Consider the following 18,887-nt stretch of genomic DNA (forward strand, 5'->3'; position numbering starts at 1 on the left):
TTTCTCACTGTCATGATTTTGAAGCAGAGACAAAGTCCTTAGGAACAAGGAATAGTGAAGACATCTCATTAATGTATTAATTAGAGTAATCTTTAAGGCTCTATTGACAAGGTTATTGGTATCTTCAAACTCACTTTTCTGTCCTTTAAGTTATTGGAGCTTGATAAGTGTTTGGCATTTAGTAATTATGTATGCATTTAGCAACTGTTATATTTTCTCGAAATATATCTTTACTCAATGATAAGGCATAAGCCATAAGCCATCACATGATTTCTCTTTTAAAATGAATTCATTAACATGATTTAAAAAAAAAATTTTTAAAGAAAATTTAATGGATGTAGCCAATGCCTTTTATATGTAAAAAGTTCCAGAGTATTTGACTCAGTTTATTCACCATTTCATTTAACATGCTTCATCAGCTAGTGTCATACCTGCAGTTCTGTTCTAATTTATATTTAATTTTATATTCTGTAGTTTAAACATTCCAGACTAAATAAGCCAAGAAGTCTGAGAATTTATGAATCTCATGTGGGAATCTCTTCCTATGAGGGAAAAGTAGCTTCCTATAAACATTTTACATGTAATGTACTACCGAGAATCAAAGGCCTTGGTAAGTAATAACTGTGATATTTATTCAGATAAAATTTTAATGAATCTGTTCTCTTATTAGAAAAGCTAATTACAAGTGTCTCTTTTTTGTGTTAAGAGATTAAATATGTAATAGAAATGCATTTTATTTTAGGCTCCTCAATTTGCCCTGTAATAGCGATAGCATAGAAAAAAGAAATGGGATGAGCAAAAGAATTCAAGATATTATTCTAATTTCAATTTTAAGTAATGTGAACTGATGGCTTGCAAAGTTGTAGATAAATATGTAAGCATAATTGCTTTTATACAGGAAAGAACTTTTATCAATTTAAGTGGTCATTGATTAAAGCCTGTTCATTTTAGTCTGTTGGGGGGAAATCTTATGTTTGTAAGGTAACTGGAACTCATATTATATCAGAGTCATTGTATATATAGCTCTGTGTGGATGACACATTTTGACAAATATTTATGGTGCATCTTCTGTGTGAGACACTTTTGTATATAGAACTGAAATGACACAGACCCTGTTTTCTTGGGAACAACCAGGAGAGTAAATAGTGTACTACTGAATTATTGATTCAGTAGCTTTGAATCTGTTATTTTTCTTTTTATAAGTAATTAAAAAAAATCATTTCTCAGCATATTAGGACCTACCCCAGTAACTAGGCAGGACGATAAAGTATATTTAGTTATTCGGCTTTTGCTAGGTAGTCCAAATTTTGACTATGGGAAAGTTTTGTAACTCATGATTAAAGTTTTCAGTTACATATGGATCTTAATTATCGGCAATGATGAGGTCAGACTCTAGAAACTACTATTAAATAAATGTATGGAGAATTTAATGTTAATTCTATTTAATTGGTATTATATTAAAACTGTTGTATTTGAGATGTTCTGTCATTTTATAATTTTACAAATGGTTTTTGACCTGGTTCTCATGGAAGCGTTCTCATTCATCTTTGTGTTTGAATTGCCTAGGCCAGTGTTCTGAACATAGAGTAGAATACCATAGGATTAATAAAAACTATAAATTGGTGCTTTAACATAAGAACGATGTTACATAATCAAGAAGTAAACTACAAACTATATTTTGTTATGAAATACATGTGATTTATGTTATCTGGTCAGTAGTTTATATACATATTTATATCAAGCCAGATAAGAGTTAATTCGATTTTTTTTTTACATTAAAAAGGCCAACAATTGTAACTTTTCAGCAGGTTATGAACCTTAGAGTTTATTTTTTAAATGTAGGAATCACTAATTCTGAATGTGAATTTGTAGTTGTTCCAATATTAATTATGTACTGAAATGTGTGTGTGAGAAGCTATATTGACATAAAATGGACTTTGAGAACAGCATAAGAATCTTTTCTATGTATGTTACAGAAATATAACTTTCAAAGCAATCAAATTATAATTGAAAATTTTACCAAATTGTACTTGAAAAAAGAAAAAGTCTATTTTTAATTTTTTTTTAAAGAATGAAAGTTTCTTCTCTGATTATTTGCTTATATTAAAAACACATTAGTAAATGCTTTTATATGGATTTTTAGAAAGGTAGTGCCTACCTTTTTGAGTCATTTAATTTAGTGTTAAAGCAAAATGTCTTCAGATAGAGAAAGGAAGGTTGTGTGTATGCGTGTGTGTGCACACATGTGCATATAAGCAATTTTGGAGTAATTTTATAGGTTCACGAAAGAGTGGAATGTAGAAGGATTAATGCTGATTCTGTAAAAGCTACCTTGGGGAAAAATAGATTTGCTGCTATATCTTATGCTACATGGTGGAGTAACAACTATAAAGAAAAGGGTAAAATTAAAAGTATATGGCATGCAATCGGTTACTTTTATTTAGAATTCATAATCTTTGGTATGAATATTACAAGTGCAACTGAAGTTTAGCATATGCAGATTGCCATCCTTAATATTCTAAATTCAAATTAAGAGTATATTTGCATATAATTTATTACTTGCTAAAATGAAGACATTTGAAATAACTAGTTAGAGTGTAACTCTCAAGAACTAACTGTCCAATTTTATGTTAGAAGGTCAGACAAGCAAAAGATGTTAAAGTAGTAGAACTTTTCAAATTGATCAAGTCATTTACATGTAAATGATTATATGCAAAATTTAATGTCTTTAGAACAAGGATTCTGTGTTTGTATATTTTATTGCTTCTTTTTTTTTTTTAATGTTACTTTTAATTTCTATTTGACCTTTCCTTATATAGGATACAACTGCATTCAGTTGATGGCAATTATGGAGCATGCTTACTATGCCAGTTTTGGTTACCAGATCACAAGCTTCTTTGCAGCTTCAAGGTAAAATGGAAAACTCATTATAACTATCGTTATTTGAACAAAAAATTGAAAAAAATAAAATTAATTTTTACGTTTTATATGATGTTTTGTAACCTATTTTAGTGTTAGCAGAGCTAACAGCAGCTGAGCGTTTTTTACTAAGATCATAGACTTCTCCCATATAGCCTTAGAGATTGGCCTTGATTTAACATTGGTTTTCATGAAATGATTTCTAGTGAAGAATACACAATTATCTGCTTAAATTGCCACGTACTCGGAGGCCCAAGATTTATTTAGAAAATCATGTCTTATGGAAGCCATTGCTAGAGTTCATTACATCCTTTTATAGAAAGAAATTAACTCATGTAGGAAGGTGACTGAAGTGTTTATTGGTAGGACATAGACTGTCCACAGGACTGTCCTTCCCAGGCTGAAATCCAAGGAACGTGCCTCTCTGGACAGAAAGACATCAACGGGTCCTATTCAGCTGAATAGTTCCTAACCTGAATGACCACAAGTTGAACAAATCCAACGTTGTTTCTGTCTCATGGAGCTTACACTGTGCTGCATATAGACATTAATCCAATAATTGTACATATCACGATTTCTAGCTATAATAAAAGCTAAGAAGAATACGACAGGGTATTATAATAGCATAGACTCAGAGGTCTGCTCAAATTAGATTAGATATGAACTGACAGAGCTGAGATCTAAAATATGATTAAAAGTTAACTGTGGGGAAGAATGAAGTGAGAATAGGCAGAATTCTAGACATAATTTTTTAAAAAAACAACAACACTGATTTATTTACCTATTTTTCTTTATAGTAGTTCTCTTCGATTAAATTATCTTTACTTACTGTCTCTAATTCCTTCGCTTCTCTTTTTTCTTGAACTCATTATGAGTAGCTGCTTCACCTTTGCTATAATTGCTCTTGTCAAGGATATGGATGGCTTCCACTTGTCAAGTCCAAAGATCAGTTCTTACTTATTTGATTGTCAACAGTGTTTGGCACAATTGGTTATTTCCACCTACCTGGAACTTTTTTTTTCTTGGCTTTCAGAATAGTATACCTTCCTATTGTTTTTCCCACCTCTCTTGTTGCTTCTCCCTATTTCCTTTGCTCCTTCTGACTAGTGAGGATTTGATTTCCCAGGATTCAGCCCTTGATTCCATTCTCTTCTTTGTCAATAGGAAGCATCTTGGGTTCTCATCAAGTCTTATCCATTCTTATGGCTTTAATACACTTTATATGCCCACTCCCAAATTTAACGCTCCAGTCCTGACCTCTGTTTTGAACTTCAAACAGTTTCTATTTGTCATTGGGATATCTAATGCCTATCTAATACTAAACATGTCCCAAATTAAATCTCTGACCTTACCTTCCATCCTCCTCCTCCTGTCATCTTCCCTTGTTCAATAGATGACATCTCCATCTTCTAGTTTTTCAAGCCAAAAACCATTTGCATTATTCTTGACTCTCTTTTCTCATCTGTCCCTACACACTAGCTATCACAAAATTTAGCCGCCTGTAACTTCAAAATATATTAAAATCTGGCTGCTCCAATTGCTACCACCCTGGTCCAAGTTGCCGTTATCTCTTACTTCTATTATTTCAAAAACTCTTTAACGGGTCATTCTGTTTTCTTTTGTCCTCCCATTCTTTCCCTAGCATTCTCTACCTCCATACTCGTGGACCACCTTCTGCGCAGTGGCCAGAGTAACCATTTTAAGATAAAAGTCAGATCTTGTCATTCTGTTGCTCAGAATCCTCTAATAATTCCCTATCCCTTTCATAATAAAAGCCAATATCTTATATTGGTCTTTAAAACCCTATGTGATTTGAGTCTTGGCCACCCTTCTGATCTCATCTCTTTCTTAATTATTCCCTTCCAGCCACAGTAGCCTATTGGTTATTCTTCAAATGCTCATTTCTGTCCCTATGGCCCATTTTCTATGAGTGTTCTTCACCTTAGATGTTGACATGCCTTGCTCTCTATTTCTTTGAGTTCTTTGCTCAAATATTGCCTTATGAAACTTTCACTGGTGACCCCATTTAAAATACCAAACTTGTCCTTCCTACCAGTGGCTTTGCTTCATTTTTCTTTAGAGAATTATTGCTATCTGACATTCTATATATCTTGCTTGTTTTTTTATTGTATCCCAACTAAAGTGTAAATTCCATAAGAAAGTGATATTTATTCTTTTCACTGCTGAATCTCCAGAGCATAGAAAATTTCATGACATGGTAAACAGCTTAACAAGTGTTCGTTAAACAAATGAATGAATGAATGAATGAATGAATGAAACTTTAGGACTTTTCATTTATTGAACATGCTGTTCAATGAGTAGAAAAAGGGCTAAGTGGCTAGGATAAGAAGAAGAAGGGGTAGAGTGTCATAAAATGTCTGAAGTTATATAGTAAGGAAACATCAAGCAGTGTAATAGGTCATGAGAAGGATACTAGTCTTCATTCTAAGATAATGAAAGTGCAAATATGATTTTAGGTGGAAGATGACATGATCTTATTTGCATTTTTAAAAGATAGCTCTTATTGCCCAATGGAGTTGGTTATTAGAAGACCTGCTCTATAAACACTATATTATACCATGGATAGAAAACAAGCTCGCCACAGTGCCTGCCCTCAAGGAGCATATAGTCTAGTAAGGAAGAGAGACAGTAAACAATCATAAGGATGATTATTTATTTAAAGGACAAAGATGATGCAAAGGAAGACTGTAATATCAAGATTTTACATAGATTAAGAAAGGACTTCCTCTTGGGAGCAATTTTCGTTTTTTATGTAGACTAGAAAACTGCTTTTAACCCAAGCACATGTACACGTGAGCTACCTCATTTTTCTGTTTGGATGGTGACATAAATGACATTTTTTTTTTTGGCCCAGTGGTGCCTGAGCACATTTCAGTTTAAGAATAAATAAGTGCAGGAGGGTTGGCCTCAAGGCACTGACGACATTTGAAGAAATACTCTAAGAGTCTTCTTTACCTGAACCATACACATTGAAAAGGATGGCCAGGTATGTGAACAGGAATGATCATGTTCCCAGTACTAGTTAGACTTGGAGATAGAAATCAGCTCTGAGTATAGAGAAGCAGAGTTTTACTATGTATCTATGCCAAATATGAATTTTCGTTGATATATAAATATACATTTAATAGCCTGATTTAAATTTTTATTGAATACTTTTAAATTTGCTTAATAGAAAATATTAAACAACTTTGAATTATATCTAAGTATTATATTGCATTTGCATATTTAAAGTGTTTAGTACTGTGCTGGTAACGCAATTGATACATAGTGAATGATTAACTGTTTGCCTTAAATATGATATATCTTGATTTTGCTGTGTTCTTTACTTTTAGCCGATATGGAACCCCTGAAGAGCTAAAAGAACTGGTTGACACAGCTCACTCAATGGGTATCATAGTCCTCTTAGATGTGGTCCATAGCCATGCTTCAAAAAATTCAGAAGATGGATTGAATATGTTTGATGGGACAGATGCCTGTTATTTTCATTCTGGATCTAGAGGGAATCATGATCTTTGGGACAGTCGATTGTTTGCATATTCCAGGTAGGTATATATAATACGGAAATGTTCTCTTTAAAATTAATTTCAAGAACTTTTACTAAATTCATTGTGTATCTTCTCACTGATACTTAATTTTTTAATTTGACATTTTATAATTTTATGAAGAAGGTTTAAGATACTTGTAGAATTTACCTTGTTTTGTATAGCACACGTATTCATGGTAAGTTGCATTAATTTGTTTTATAGATCTTTTGCCATTTAAAAAATATTGGTTATATTGTCATTTTAAAGGATTAATGTGAAGCATAAATTGTAATATCTAAAGGACCACTTTATCAGGTTGACTTAACCATAGCAAATCTCCTTTTAACAGAGAAATACACATTGTTTTAAGCAGGCTATTTTTAAAAATCATACCTCATGTTTTGCTATCTTAATAATATTACATTTTGATTTCAGTTAAATGATTATAATTATAATAACAACCAACATTTATTAGTGTGTAATATAACATGTCAGGTATGGTGCCAAATGTTTTAGTAGATTAGCTATATATTTTATTTATTCCGAACAGCAACTTTACTTATACATGGTAAGTACTGTTTTTATAGCTGACAGATAGTAAGCCAAAGCATAGTGTTAAAATAATTCATTAAGATGAAATACATATCTGCCTTTTACCATCTAAATAGGAGGGTGTTTTATGTTATTAAATCTAAATATGATATGGCAAACGTTTTTAAAAACCCCAGGTAACTTTCAACTTGTATTTATTATTTATCATATATGAAAATATAATGATAGTATGTTATCAGGCATGTTAAAAGTAGCATAGCCTCAAGTAATGCATAAATTATTTTTATAATAAGTATTTTGGAAAGAATGTAATGAATTATTTTGGATGTTACCTATTACATAAACATATACGTACCTAGAAAATGAGCAGTCTAGAAAAATGCTTCAGCAAATACTTTAATAAAATGAAGAATTCTAATTTTTCAATACAAATTAGATGACTTTTATGTGGAAGAAATTGTTTTGTTTCACTCTTTTCTTAATATTATACATGATTGTATATTTCATAGCCATATAGGAATCATACATGCCAGATGAAGCAGAATAATGTATGAGAAAAGACACAAGAGGCAAAAGCAGGTGGCTGGTTTCCAGGCCTAGCTTCACTCTGGTACAAATCAATTAATCATTCTGGTTCTCAGGTTTTTAATTTTAAGGAGACAGAATTTGGTGGCTAAAACTCTGTAAAAGTATCTTCTATTTTTATTACTTTTTTTTTTAATATTGCTTTTTATACTATGGATTTGTAACAAGTAAAAAGGACTGAACCTGTGCTAATTCTGTGATATAACCCTACTAATTACATTATTGAGTAAATGCTATGAAAATTGATTGTGAACAGGAAGTAAAATTAACCAAACTTTTTGGTTTATATTTGGACAAATAATAGTTAACTGTTGTGTGGAACTGTGCCTTGTGAAAGAAACATATTAAATGGATAAATTTGTATGTTGTTAAACAATTCTTCTGTAGAACTATGTCTTAAAAAAATACATTAAGTGGGTAGATTTTTATGTTATAAAATTATTCTTTATTTTATTCAAATACTTATTTTAATATATATTTTTTGGTACCATGAGCCCTCAAAGTCTGTGTAAAGTTATCAATTTTCTGAAGAAAAGGAATTTTACATAATTGTTTTAAAATATTTCTACAGAAATTAAGACATGTTTAACATTTTCACTTAATCTGTGCTTTCTTTTGTTAATGAAAAGTAAATATTAATTCTCAGGTCCTTATTTTTGGCAAATATATATTATGGTTTTAGCTCATTATTATTTTTATTATGACTTTTTTTTGGCTTTATTATATCATATAGGCTTAGTCCTCTGTAAATATAGTTCCATGTAAAATGTATTTCTAGTCTAGATGTTCTATTTTATATCTAAATTTTCCAGTTTTTAAAGAATTAGTATTCCTTATGTGGGTTTATGCTATTGATTATGACATTATTAAACACTGTAGATAAAATCCTACAAAGCCAATGTATATCACCAAATTTAAACAAATAGATTTTACATACTTAGATTTTTCAATACATGAAATACTAAAATTTTGAGTGCTTTTGAATTTTTTCTTAATACTATGTATAATTTGTTAAAAACTTTATTGAAAATATTTTATTAGCCTGATTATATTTATACTGCTTTTTTCTCTTACATTTCCTTCTTCTATTCTATTATAGCATATGAAATATAACATCACTGTGGTGTAATGCTAAAGCAATTTCATAATCAGCATTCATTATTCAATCCTCAGTCTACTCTTTTGATTATCTATTGTTTAACAAACCAGCTCAAAATTTATTGACTTCAGACAACAGCAGTTGTTTATTTTGTTTTCATATCTACAATTTGGCCATAGCTCAGCCTGGACAGCTTTTTTTTCCCAGGCAGTGTCATTTAGGGGGGTGGAGCATCCACTCCAAGATGATTCACTCAGATGACTGATAGTTGATCCTAGCTCTCAGCTAGGAGCTCAGCCATGGCTGTGGGTTAAAAGGGGCTCAGTTCTTCTCTTCGTGGCCCACTCCACAGGTTACCCATTATCTCACAAGAGTTGAGTCCCAAAGGACAGAACACAGAGGCTGCCATTTCTTATGGTCTGGATCTGGAAACCGATGAGCATTATTTTTGTTATAAATTATTGATCAGTTACAGATTCAAGAGACAAGGGACATGGATCCCTCCTTTCAGTAGAAGGAACATTAAAGAATTTCAGGGATATGTTTTAAAATTATGTCATCTAACAAGTTTTGACCACACATACTGAATATGCCACTTCACAAATTCTAAAGAGATATATTAGAATACCTATCTATGTGGACATACTGTTTTTCTCACCTGTATTTCTATGATAGAGAGTTATGTGTAAAATAGACAATTTAAAAAATACATTTTTCATTTTAAAATTAAGAATGCCATTATTAATAATTAGAAAATATAAAAAAGCACACAAAATCCAATGTAAAAATTATATACTTTATAAATATAAATGACATATATTGTATGTAAGTGCCTTTAATGAGTATCCCTTACATGCATCTACACAAGAATACCCAAGCCTTCACTATGACCCTCCCCATAGAATAGCTCATCTGCCTATTGTTTCAGGTTTGTTCCATAAGCAGATGAATTCAGAAACTACAATTTATATTTCATATTTAAAATGTAAGTTATTTTCCTCCCCTTACCTTTGATATGTTGATTAATATTATACTCCATTGAAAAATATGTATGAAAATGGTACATGGTTTACCTAAGACCTAAGCCTCTACTTTGAAAACTTATAATAATTTTTGAAATTATTGTATTTCCTGTTTGAAAAAATTGATTTTATATAGAAACTGCTTCTGTAGAAATATGTTGCTGATGCTCATTTCATCCTATCTATATGTCACAAACTGTCACCATTTATAATCTCTGATTCAAGTGCCATCATCAAAGTTATCAGAATTAAATCTTTCACTCTCAGTAATACCAGGGATCCTTACTGTGCTGTATCATTACCTGCTATGAATAAATTTCCAATCAGGAGCTGCCCATGTTTTAATTTTCTGTCTACTCGGCTGAACTGCCTTCTAGCTCCGCTAAATTACTAATGACAGCTCATAACTGAGATTGGGTTGTCCTTTCTTTAGCTGGTAAAGAGAACTTTCTGACAAATCTGTCACCCATAAGTTTCAGAAGTTTCTAGAGTAAGAAATAATGGATATAACTGGGAGGTCTCAGATCTAAATTCTGTTTTGCATATGCATCTGGCACTATGTAAATACACTTGATAAAAACACAAGACAACAGATTTGTTGAGCTTAAACAGTTATTTTTCCTTAATCAATACTATAGCTTCAAACGAGTACCTTTTTTTTGTTGTTGTTGAACATTTCTGTCAAAGATAAGATGTTGAATCTCAAAGGACATAGTAGAGCTAATGCTCATTTTTCGCCTGAACTTTACATTTGGATACAAAAGTACTATAATCGTATATCAACAACTTGAGTTTGTAATGTGACAACTGTTAGGAAGATACTCTACTCTTATCCTGAGTTATTAGAGTTCCTTTAAGAAACAAAAGCAAATCCACTTTGCTTTTTTAATGTCATAACCACATCGAATAAAATACCCATAGTACAGACACTAATATTTGGGGTTTTTTAATCATGCTAAGTCTTTTCCACAGTTAGAATGTAGAAGGAAATTCATGGGTGCTTTCCTGGTTTAGAGTAAATATTTGGATCTTAGTATTCTTATTATATGGTGTTTCTTTTGTAGTTTCTTAATATAATGAATTACTTTGATTGTTTTCAAATCTTAAGCCAATGTGGCACTCTCAGGATAAACCTTTATGAACGTAGGTGTTAATATACTAAACATATTTATGTATGATATTACATCATGACCAAATCAGTTCTAAATGATGAATGTTAATTTAATGATTATTGTGTATTAATGTACTAGCTAATGAGTGTATAGCACCCTTGTGATCAGCAAGAGTTTTAAAAGAAGCATCCAGGACATGAATAGAAACCTCTAAAATTATTATTTTTGAAAGAATTTCAAAGGCATATACTTCTTTGTGGTTTCTTAAAGACAAAAACCATATGCCATCAGGTGAAATATGCCCTTTTGGCTATAGTAAAAATGCCCACAATAACAGAGACAATAGCAAGAAAAGGTAAATGTGTACATCTACTTTTGAGAACAATTAGGTATTATCTGGAAAAGTTGTAGATTTATATATCCTAAGATGCATTAGTAATGCATCTTAGGATATATATATGCTTGGGATATATATATATATATATATATATATATATACACACACACACACACACACACACACATACATACATACATACATACATACATACATACATATACATACATACATACTTGGGAAACTTCTGAGCATATGCTTATCAGAAGTTTAGGGGAGGAATCACTCCCTTCAGATAGTTTAACGATTAATTTGAAGTAACTACTTTCAAAGAAAGTTCAGTTATGGAGAAGGCATTTGGGGTAAAATATCAAGAAAAAGGTTCTATCATTGTGATTTTATTGCCACAAATGATTTCAGTCATGAAAACTCTTTTATTGGCATACACATAAACATTGGCAGTTTTTGCCAAACTTAAAATTATTCCAGTTTTAGTTTGTTCTAAGCCCATTGGTTATAAATATAAATGTTATTATAAATATAAATGAATCATCTTGTGGTTACTTGGCAAGATCTCCTAGCTTCAGGGAAAACAGAAACATACAAGCTAAATTTCTTGAATGATAGATGGTGGAGGAAGTTGAAAAACAGAGTTTTATAATTTGATAGTCACAGCCATTGATCTTCTTTCATTTATATCTATGTATTTTAGTGAGCTATTACATCAGTACAGTCATTAAAATTGTATATTAAAGTAATTTTTAATTAGAACTTCATTATTTTATCTTTATTTTGAAATTAGTTTATTTTTGTATATGAGTTTACAGTATACTTAATATGTTACTAAAGTGGTAAGTAATACAATTAATAAATAGGTACATGTATGAGGACAGTGCTGAAATGTTTTTACTGATAGGGCACACAATCAAAAAAATTTATAGATCATTTAATTAGATCATTCATTGCTTAGTTACATTAAGGTTAATATCAAAGATTTTTTTAAAGAAGGAAAAATTTTTTTGGTCAATTTATAAATTTATTGATTTGTTTATTTTAGTAAACATATTGATCATCTACCATATGTCATGTCTTTAGGGGGGGGTGATATTTTCAATATATTTAAATGTAGCACAAAACCCCAAAAGAAAATATATTTTACTTTCTTTGCATAGAGTTTAGGGCATTTAATATTTTTTACGTTAAAGTGATACAGCATCATTTTAGACAGACAAATATTTGTCCTATTTGCTTTATAAAAAACAAGTGATGCTTTTTTGCTTTTTAGAAAGGAAATGATAGACAATTAAAAGTTAGTTTTGGACACAGATTTAGTAACTAGCTAACTATTACAAAGGGAGTCAGACAATTAAAAACAAACAATAACTTGTAGCCTAGTCATTAAGAATATTAGAATCTGACAATATGACTGTTAATAAATACTGAATGTCCCATAAAAAGTCTTACTATTTTCTTCTTTTATAGCATTTTTTTTCCATTTAGTATTTTTTTCTTGTTTAAACCAGAACCGAATTTCAGCTTGATTAAGGGAAATGGATGAATCTACTATTTTATAGAAAGTAGAGTTAGATTGAAAATTCAGACAAACTAATTCTCTTTTGTAAAAGAGATTAAGAAAGTTGCTATATCAATCTAATCTGTCTGGATTTGAGTTTGAGTCGTAGAAATAGAACTTCTATCACAGGGTTTATGAGATTATTCAGCCTAGCAGAAAGGTTTCTATTGATGCAGAGCACAGCACAGGAGTAAGGATTTACAGTCTTTGCATAAACTTTGTTCCTGGTATTATCTGCCTCGTTTATTCCCCACATGTCTAGATTAAGGTGCATGTGGATATCTCAAAAATACCTGGAGTATTTAGGTCTTATTCACCTATAATATTCCCTTTCTGAAATCCGAACTCACTCTAAAGTAGGACAGTTCTATTTGGTAATTTGCCTTAAATTTGAAAATGTTATGCGTTGCTGTAAAAGCAGCTTCTTTAGCATAAGACAATGGTAAATGCTTGTAACAATGGTCAGAAAGTTTCTATTCAATGCTTATTCTTTAACTCAGGGAATTTTATGGAGTCTATAATGTTATCTGGGTGTTGTTTATGACCTTTTAAAATAAGCAGGTTAAAAATGAAAAAAAAAATCAGTTTTTCTTTTTTATCTGTGTAACAGAACAACTTGTTTAAGCATGTCTGTATTCTAGGGTATGGAGTAGTGGTTTTGAAGTTATAAAGAGATATTTCATGGGTTCCTAGCTGAATGATTTCCTTAGCTTTATGCTGCAGATAAATAACCCATGTTAAATTGAGACAATTATTTTCAGCAAATATAGGTATCATCATTCTTGGAGGATACACATTTATAAGTAATGTAAAAATTATTCATTTTTGAGGGTTATATCCCCCAGTCATTAGATTAGTGATCAGGCATATTTTTCTCTAACTTCTGAATTTCCCATCCACATTTTGTGAAGGTGAGATATTTATTTGGTTGTACCTTGGGTCCTCAGTCTTTTTTTTTTTTTTTTTTCATTTTTAAGAGAAGGCATCAGTCTAAAGGTTTATTATATTTTCTTCTTGCAGGTTAAAGTATCTCTCCAAGATTAGACCTTTGCCCATGTAGCCTTTAAAAATTCTGTCTGCAGAAAGCATTAGTAAAAATCAGGGTCAGTTATTGTTAACATTTTCTTACATTGCTTTAGGAAGCAAAAGAGCTTAATAACCAACTTTTCTGAGACTGAATCTCTGTTCCTGATACTGTGTTAAGGATAGCAAATGAGACTGACTAACTGTCCGTCCACTGGGGGTTACTTGGTCTCTGTGAGATGACGACAATCTGGATAAATACAGTGATAACCTTTATTAAAGTCCATTCAATTTGGAGGCATAGATGTTTTACATACATTTTTAAAATATTTTAATTTTTCAATTATAATTGATATAGAATATTATAATAGTTTCAGCTATGCAACATAGCAATATTTATGTAACTTATGAAGTGATTACCCCAATAAGTCTAAAACATATCTGACACCACACATTGCTATTACAATATTATTGACTATTTCTTCTGTTCTACTTTACATCCCCATAACTGTTTTGTAACTACAAATTTGTACCTCTTACTCTCTTCCCCCGATTTACACTTCCCTGCAACTCCCATTTCCATCTGGCTACCATCAAAATGTTCTCTGTATGTTTGTTTCTGTTTTGTTTGCTTATTGTGTTCTTTAGATTCCACATATAGGTGAAATCATATGACATTTGTCTTTCTCTGATTTATTTTGAGGATGGCAAAATTTCATTCTTTTTTATGGTTTAGTAATATTTTGTTGTATATATGTGCCACTACTTCTGTATCCATTCATCTATTGTGGGTACTTAGGTTGCTTCTATATCTTGGTTATTGAAAACAGCTCTGCAATGAACATATAGATGCATATGACTTTTCAAATTAGTGTTTGAGTTTTCTCTGGATAAATACCCAGAAGTGGAATTACTGGGTCCTTCTTGATCTCTTCTCACAGTCTTTGTTTTAAAGTCTATTTTGTCTAGTATGAGTATTGCTATTCCATCTTTTTTTTTTTTTCTATTTTTATGGAACATCTTTTTCGATCCCTTTACATTCAGTCTGTGTGTATCTTTTGATTTGAAGTGAGTCTCTCTCTAGTAGGTAGCAAATGTAAGGGACTTGTTTATTATTATTATTATTATTTATTCAGCTATTTAGTCCATTTCCATTTGAAGTAATTGTTGATAGATATGTAGTTATTGTCATTATATTATTCATATTTTCTATCTTTTTCCCCCTTTTTCTTACAGAAGACTCTTTAACATTTCTTGTAATATTGATTTGGTGTTGATAAACTCATTTAGTTTTTCCTTGTCTTTATATGTCCTTCAAGTCTAAATGATAGCTTTGCTGGGTAAAGTTATCTTGGTTGTAGGTCGGTTGTAGGTCCTTGGTTTTCATCACTTTGAATATTTTGTGTCAATCCCTTCTAGCCTACAAAGTTTCTATTGAAAAATTAGCTGACAATCTTATGGGCACTTTCTTGTAGGTAACTAATTATTTTTCTCTTGCTACTTTTAAGATTCTCTCTTTGTAAACTTTAGCATTTTAATTGTGATATGTCTTGGTGTAGCTCTATTTGGGTTTATCTTGTCTGAGAATCTCTGTGCTTTCTGGACTTGTATGTCTATTAACTTTGTCAGGTTAGGGAACTTTTTTGTCATTATTTCTTCAAATAGATTTTTAATTCCTTGCTCTCTCTCTTCTCCTGCTTCCTCTATGATGTGAATGTTGATACTCTTGATGTTGTCCCAGAGACCACTTAAACTAGCCTCATTTTTTTGGATTCTTTTCTTGTTGCTACTCTGATTGGATGTTTTCTTCTACCTTATCTTTTAAGTTGATGATTCAGTCCTCTGCTTCATCTAATCTACTCTTAAATCTTGCTAATGTATTTCTTATTTCAGTTATTATAGTCTTCATTTTTGACTGGTTCTTTTTTGTTTTCTATATCAATTTTTATGTTTTTTTGTCTCTTTGTTGAAGTTCTCATTGAGATCATTGAGCATCCTTATAGTCAATGTTTCAAACTCAGTATCTAGTAGGTTGCTTGTCTTTATTTTTAGTTCTTTTTCTGGAGCTTTGTTTTGATCTTTAATTTGAGGCATTTTTTTGTTTGTTTGTTTGTTTCCCCATTTTACCTGCCTCCCTGTGTTTGTTTCTATGTATTAGATAGAGCTGCTATGTAGAGTGTCATTATGTAGTTGGTGTCCTCTGGGGCCCAGTGCTCCAGGGTGTGTTCTTTGTGTTCCTTGTGTGTGCCCTCCTGTGGTAGTGGAGCCTTTAAGAGGAGTCACCTCTGTCTAATTCAGCCACAGTCTTTGCTGGTTTTCACAGCTAGAATTTGTGGGGACTTCCCCCACCCCCCAGTCCTGGAGAGTTTAGTGTGGAAATAGACCCCTCACTCCTCAAGGGAGACCTCTGCAGTCAGGAAATCCCTCCAAATTTTTAACTGTCACATAAAGGTTTTAAACCAGTCCACTTTGAGTCTGCGCCATTCCTACTAGTTTCAGCAGGGCTCATTTTGTATGTCCTTAGTTATAGAACTTCTGTTCAGCTAAACTTCAGGTGATTTTCAATAATGGTTGTTCTATAGTTTTGTTGTTATTTTGAGGTGGTTGCGAGAGGAGGCAAGCACAGTGTTCGTCTACTCTGCCATCTTCTTTACATATATTATTAAACTTCTCTGAATACCTGATATAAAATAACTCCTCTAATTCTCCCATCATTCTTTATCTCCTGTTCTTGCCTAATTTTTCTCCATTCCATTTTATCACAATGTGACTTTCTAAAAAGATACTTATTTTTAAATTTATTTTAGTGATATATTTGTTGTTTATACAAAATATTAAAAGTAAAAGTTAATAATTTCTCATTACTTATAGCAAATACTGTAAATTAAAGCAGTTTCTCTTTTCTCTATCTCATAAATTTTTAAACATCAAATTTGCTTGCCAGGGAAATGACACTGCAGAGTATTTATTTGGGGACAGTTACCTGTTCTTTAGAACTGAGTTCAGTGAATGAAGCTACAAAAGATACTTCCAGCCAAATGATGATAATTATAGTAAATACTGTATATAGCTAAGCTATTAAAGATTTTATATAATATAAAATAGGTGGTTTCGGAGTTAAATGAATTTTACCTCTCTAATCTTGAACAAAATAGCTTAACATTTGAATCTCATTTTCATGCATAAAGAGCTCATAATGATAATATTATTTATGTGTCATAGGCATTTGTTCAAACTATATAAAATAACATAGTTAAAAATGCATAGCAAACTAGTATATAGAATATTATGGAAAGTTTGGACTTGTACTTTCAAATTTTTACTAAAAATGGAAGCAGGACTCAATTCACAAGCCTGGCAGGTAACTGAGGGAAGCAGATGAGATAGTGCTCTTGGCAACTGGGAGCAAACAAACAGGTCCTGCCTGAAGGGGCTGTCACTCACAGCTCCTGCCAGTTGTTTCCATGTGAAAGTTTGGCCCATGCAGCCACATCTTCCAGTTCTTTAAAAGAAGTTAGAAATTCACTTTTTTTTTTTTTAAATATGGAATCTCCTCATGTTTAAATGTCTTCAATTAATGTAAAATTTGCAATCACTGTGCAGACCAAACGAACACAAATGTAGGATGAATATAATCCCTGAACCTCTCAGGCTATTTCTGGATTCCAAGTTATGCCTTGGGTTGTTATAGTATCAGATTCTACCAAACTTCCAAAATTAAGTAGTAAATTAAGAACTGAGTCAAATATGATAAGGACAATGATACTTTTATAACTTAAACACAACATCATAATTCAATTTTGGGGAGATTAGCAATGGGAATTTTATAAAACTAAAGTGGTAGTATATTATCAGTCAGCAGAATTATATTAACATCTTAATTTTAGGTAGCAAATAAATCAACAAAATGAGTGCCTTTTAAGAGCAGGCTCAATAGAGGAAAATGTATATATATTGAAGAAATCAACATAGTTAAAATTCAGGAGACTTCATTTATTTTAAAACCTTGCATCTAAGTTGTAAGTATTTTTTTTTTTTAACTATAAATGTAATTACTGACTTTTGGAGGTAATATAGAGAATGAGTAAGAGTCTTGACTCTAGTTATCACCTGGATTCAAATATTAGTTTGAGGACTTGTTATCATTGAACAACACCCATATTAGTTAATTTTTCTAAGTTTAATTCCCCTTTCTATAAAATAAGATTGTAATTGTACCTGCCTCCTATGATTGTGTGATACACATCCCATTGCCTGATTTGTAGTCATGATAATTGCCATTGTTAACATCACTATGGTACCGATGTCACAATCATCCTGTGGGCAGATTTAACCAGCCAGCCTGCTCCTCTGAAACATAATTAGAGGCATAAAGACAAGTAACATTTTTTTTTTTTTAAATGAGCCAAAATACATGCTTTAATGACTATGGATTTTTCTTCGTTGTGGTCTCACGCTATTTTTTAAAAGCACGTTAAGCTCTTTTCTTTGTAGAAGCATAAAATTAGGAACAGTTGTGGAAATGACAGATCTTAGTCAACATCTAACAGCATTGAGACATCATAACTGAGAGCAATGGTAGAGAGAGAAAAATCCATCAAGGTCAGAATCCAGAACTGAAAGCATAGCAAAGTAAGGCCACTTAGGTGCAACAGCAAACAGTTCCACACACTGTAATTGTCCCTCTGGGCATCATTAGATAGCAGTATAGTATAATAATTGGTCATAATGAACGTGAGTCATTAAAAAACTTTAAGTCATGTTCAAAAATTTCTTTTTAAGAAGCCAAGAAAAAGTACAATGTAATTTCAAAGTATTTCCATTAAAAATGTTAAATTTTTAAATGTTTTAAGCACTAAGCTAAAGTTATCTGTCAACTATTTTTTAATGAGGATGACTGAAGATTTATTTCTGCAACTACTGTCTCTCTCCAGTGTGGAATAAGCAGAATACCTTCTACTCATTAGTTTTTAAGTTTTCAGGTGTGAAAGGCATTTTATTGAATGGTTATTGAATCAATTACTTTGCTTATTTTGCATTTTAAATTAATAGCCATCTGATATACTTCTTAGAACAATGTTTTGTGGTTCTCTTTTCTGAGGGGGAAACCAATTTTTTAG

At 31.5% G+C, this 18,887-nt stretch overlaps 1 protein-coding gene across 1 annotated transcript in view; it reads left to right on the forward strand.

Moving 5' to 3' along the window:
• Window positions 1–18,887, forward strand: part of GBE1 (1,4-alpha-glucan branching enzyme 1) — a 235,075-nt gene that overhangs the window by 113,542 nt on the left and 102,646 nt on the right. Inside the window, exons 5-7 of the mRNA XM_016143897.2 lie at window positions 475–610; window positions 2,820–2,910; window positions 6,273–6,482. Coding sequence (XP_015999383.1) covers window positions 475–610; window positions 2,820–2,910; window positions 6,273–6,482 — 437 coding nt within the window. The remainder of the gene's footprint in view (window positions 1–474; window positions 611–2,819; window positions 2,911–6,272; window positions 6,483–18,887) is intronic.

The sequence above is a fragment of the Rousettus aegyptiacus genome, unplaced genomic scaffold, assembly GCF_014176215.1.
Source record: "Rousettus aegyptiacus isolate mRouAeg1 unplaced genomic scaffold, mRouAeg1.p scaffold_m13_p_4, whole genome shotgun sequence".
NCBI classification, from domain to species: domain Eukaryota; kingdom Metazoa; phylum Chordata; class Mammalia; order Chiroptera; family Pteropodidae; genus Rousettus; species Rousettus aegyptiacus.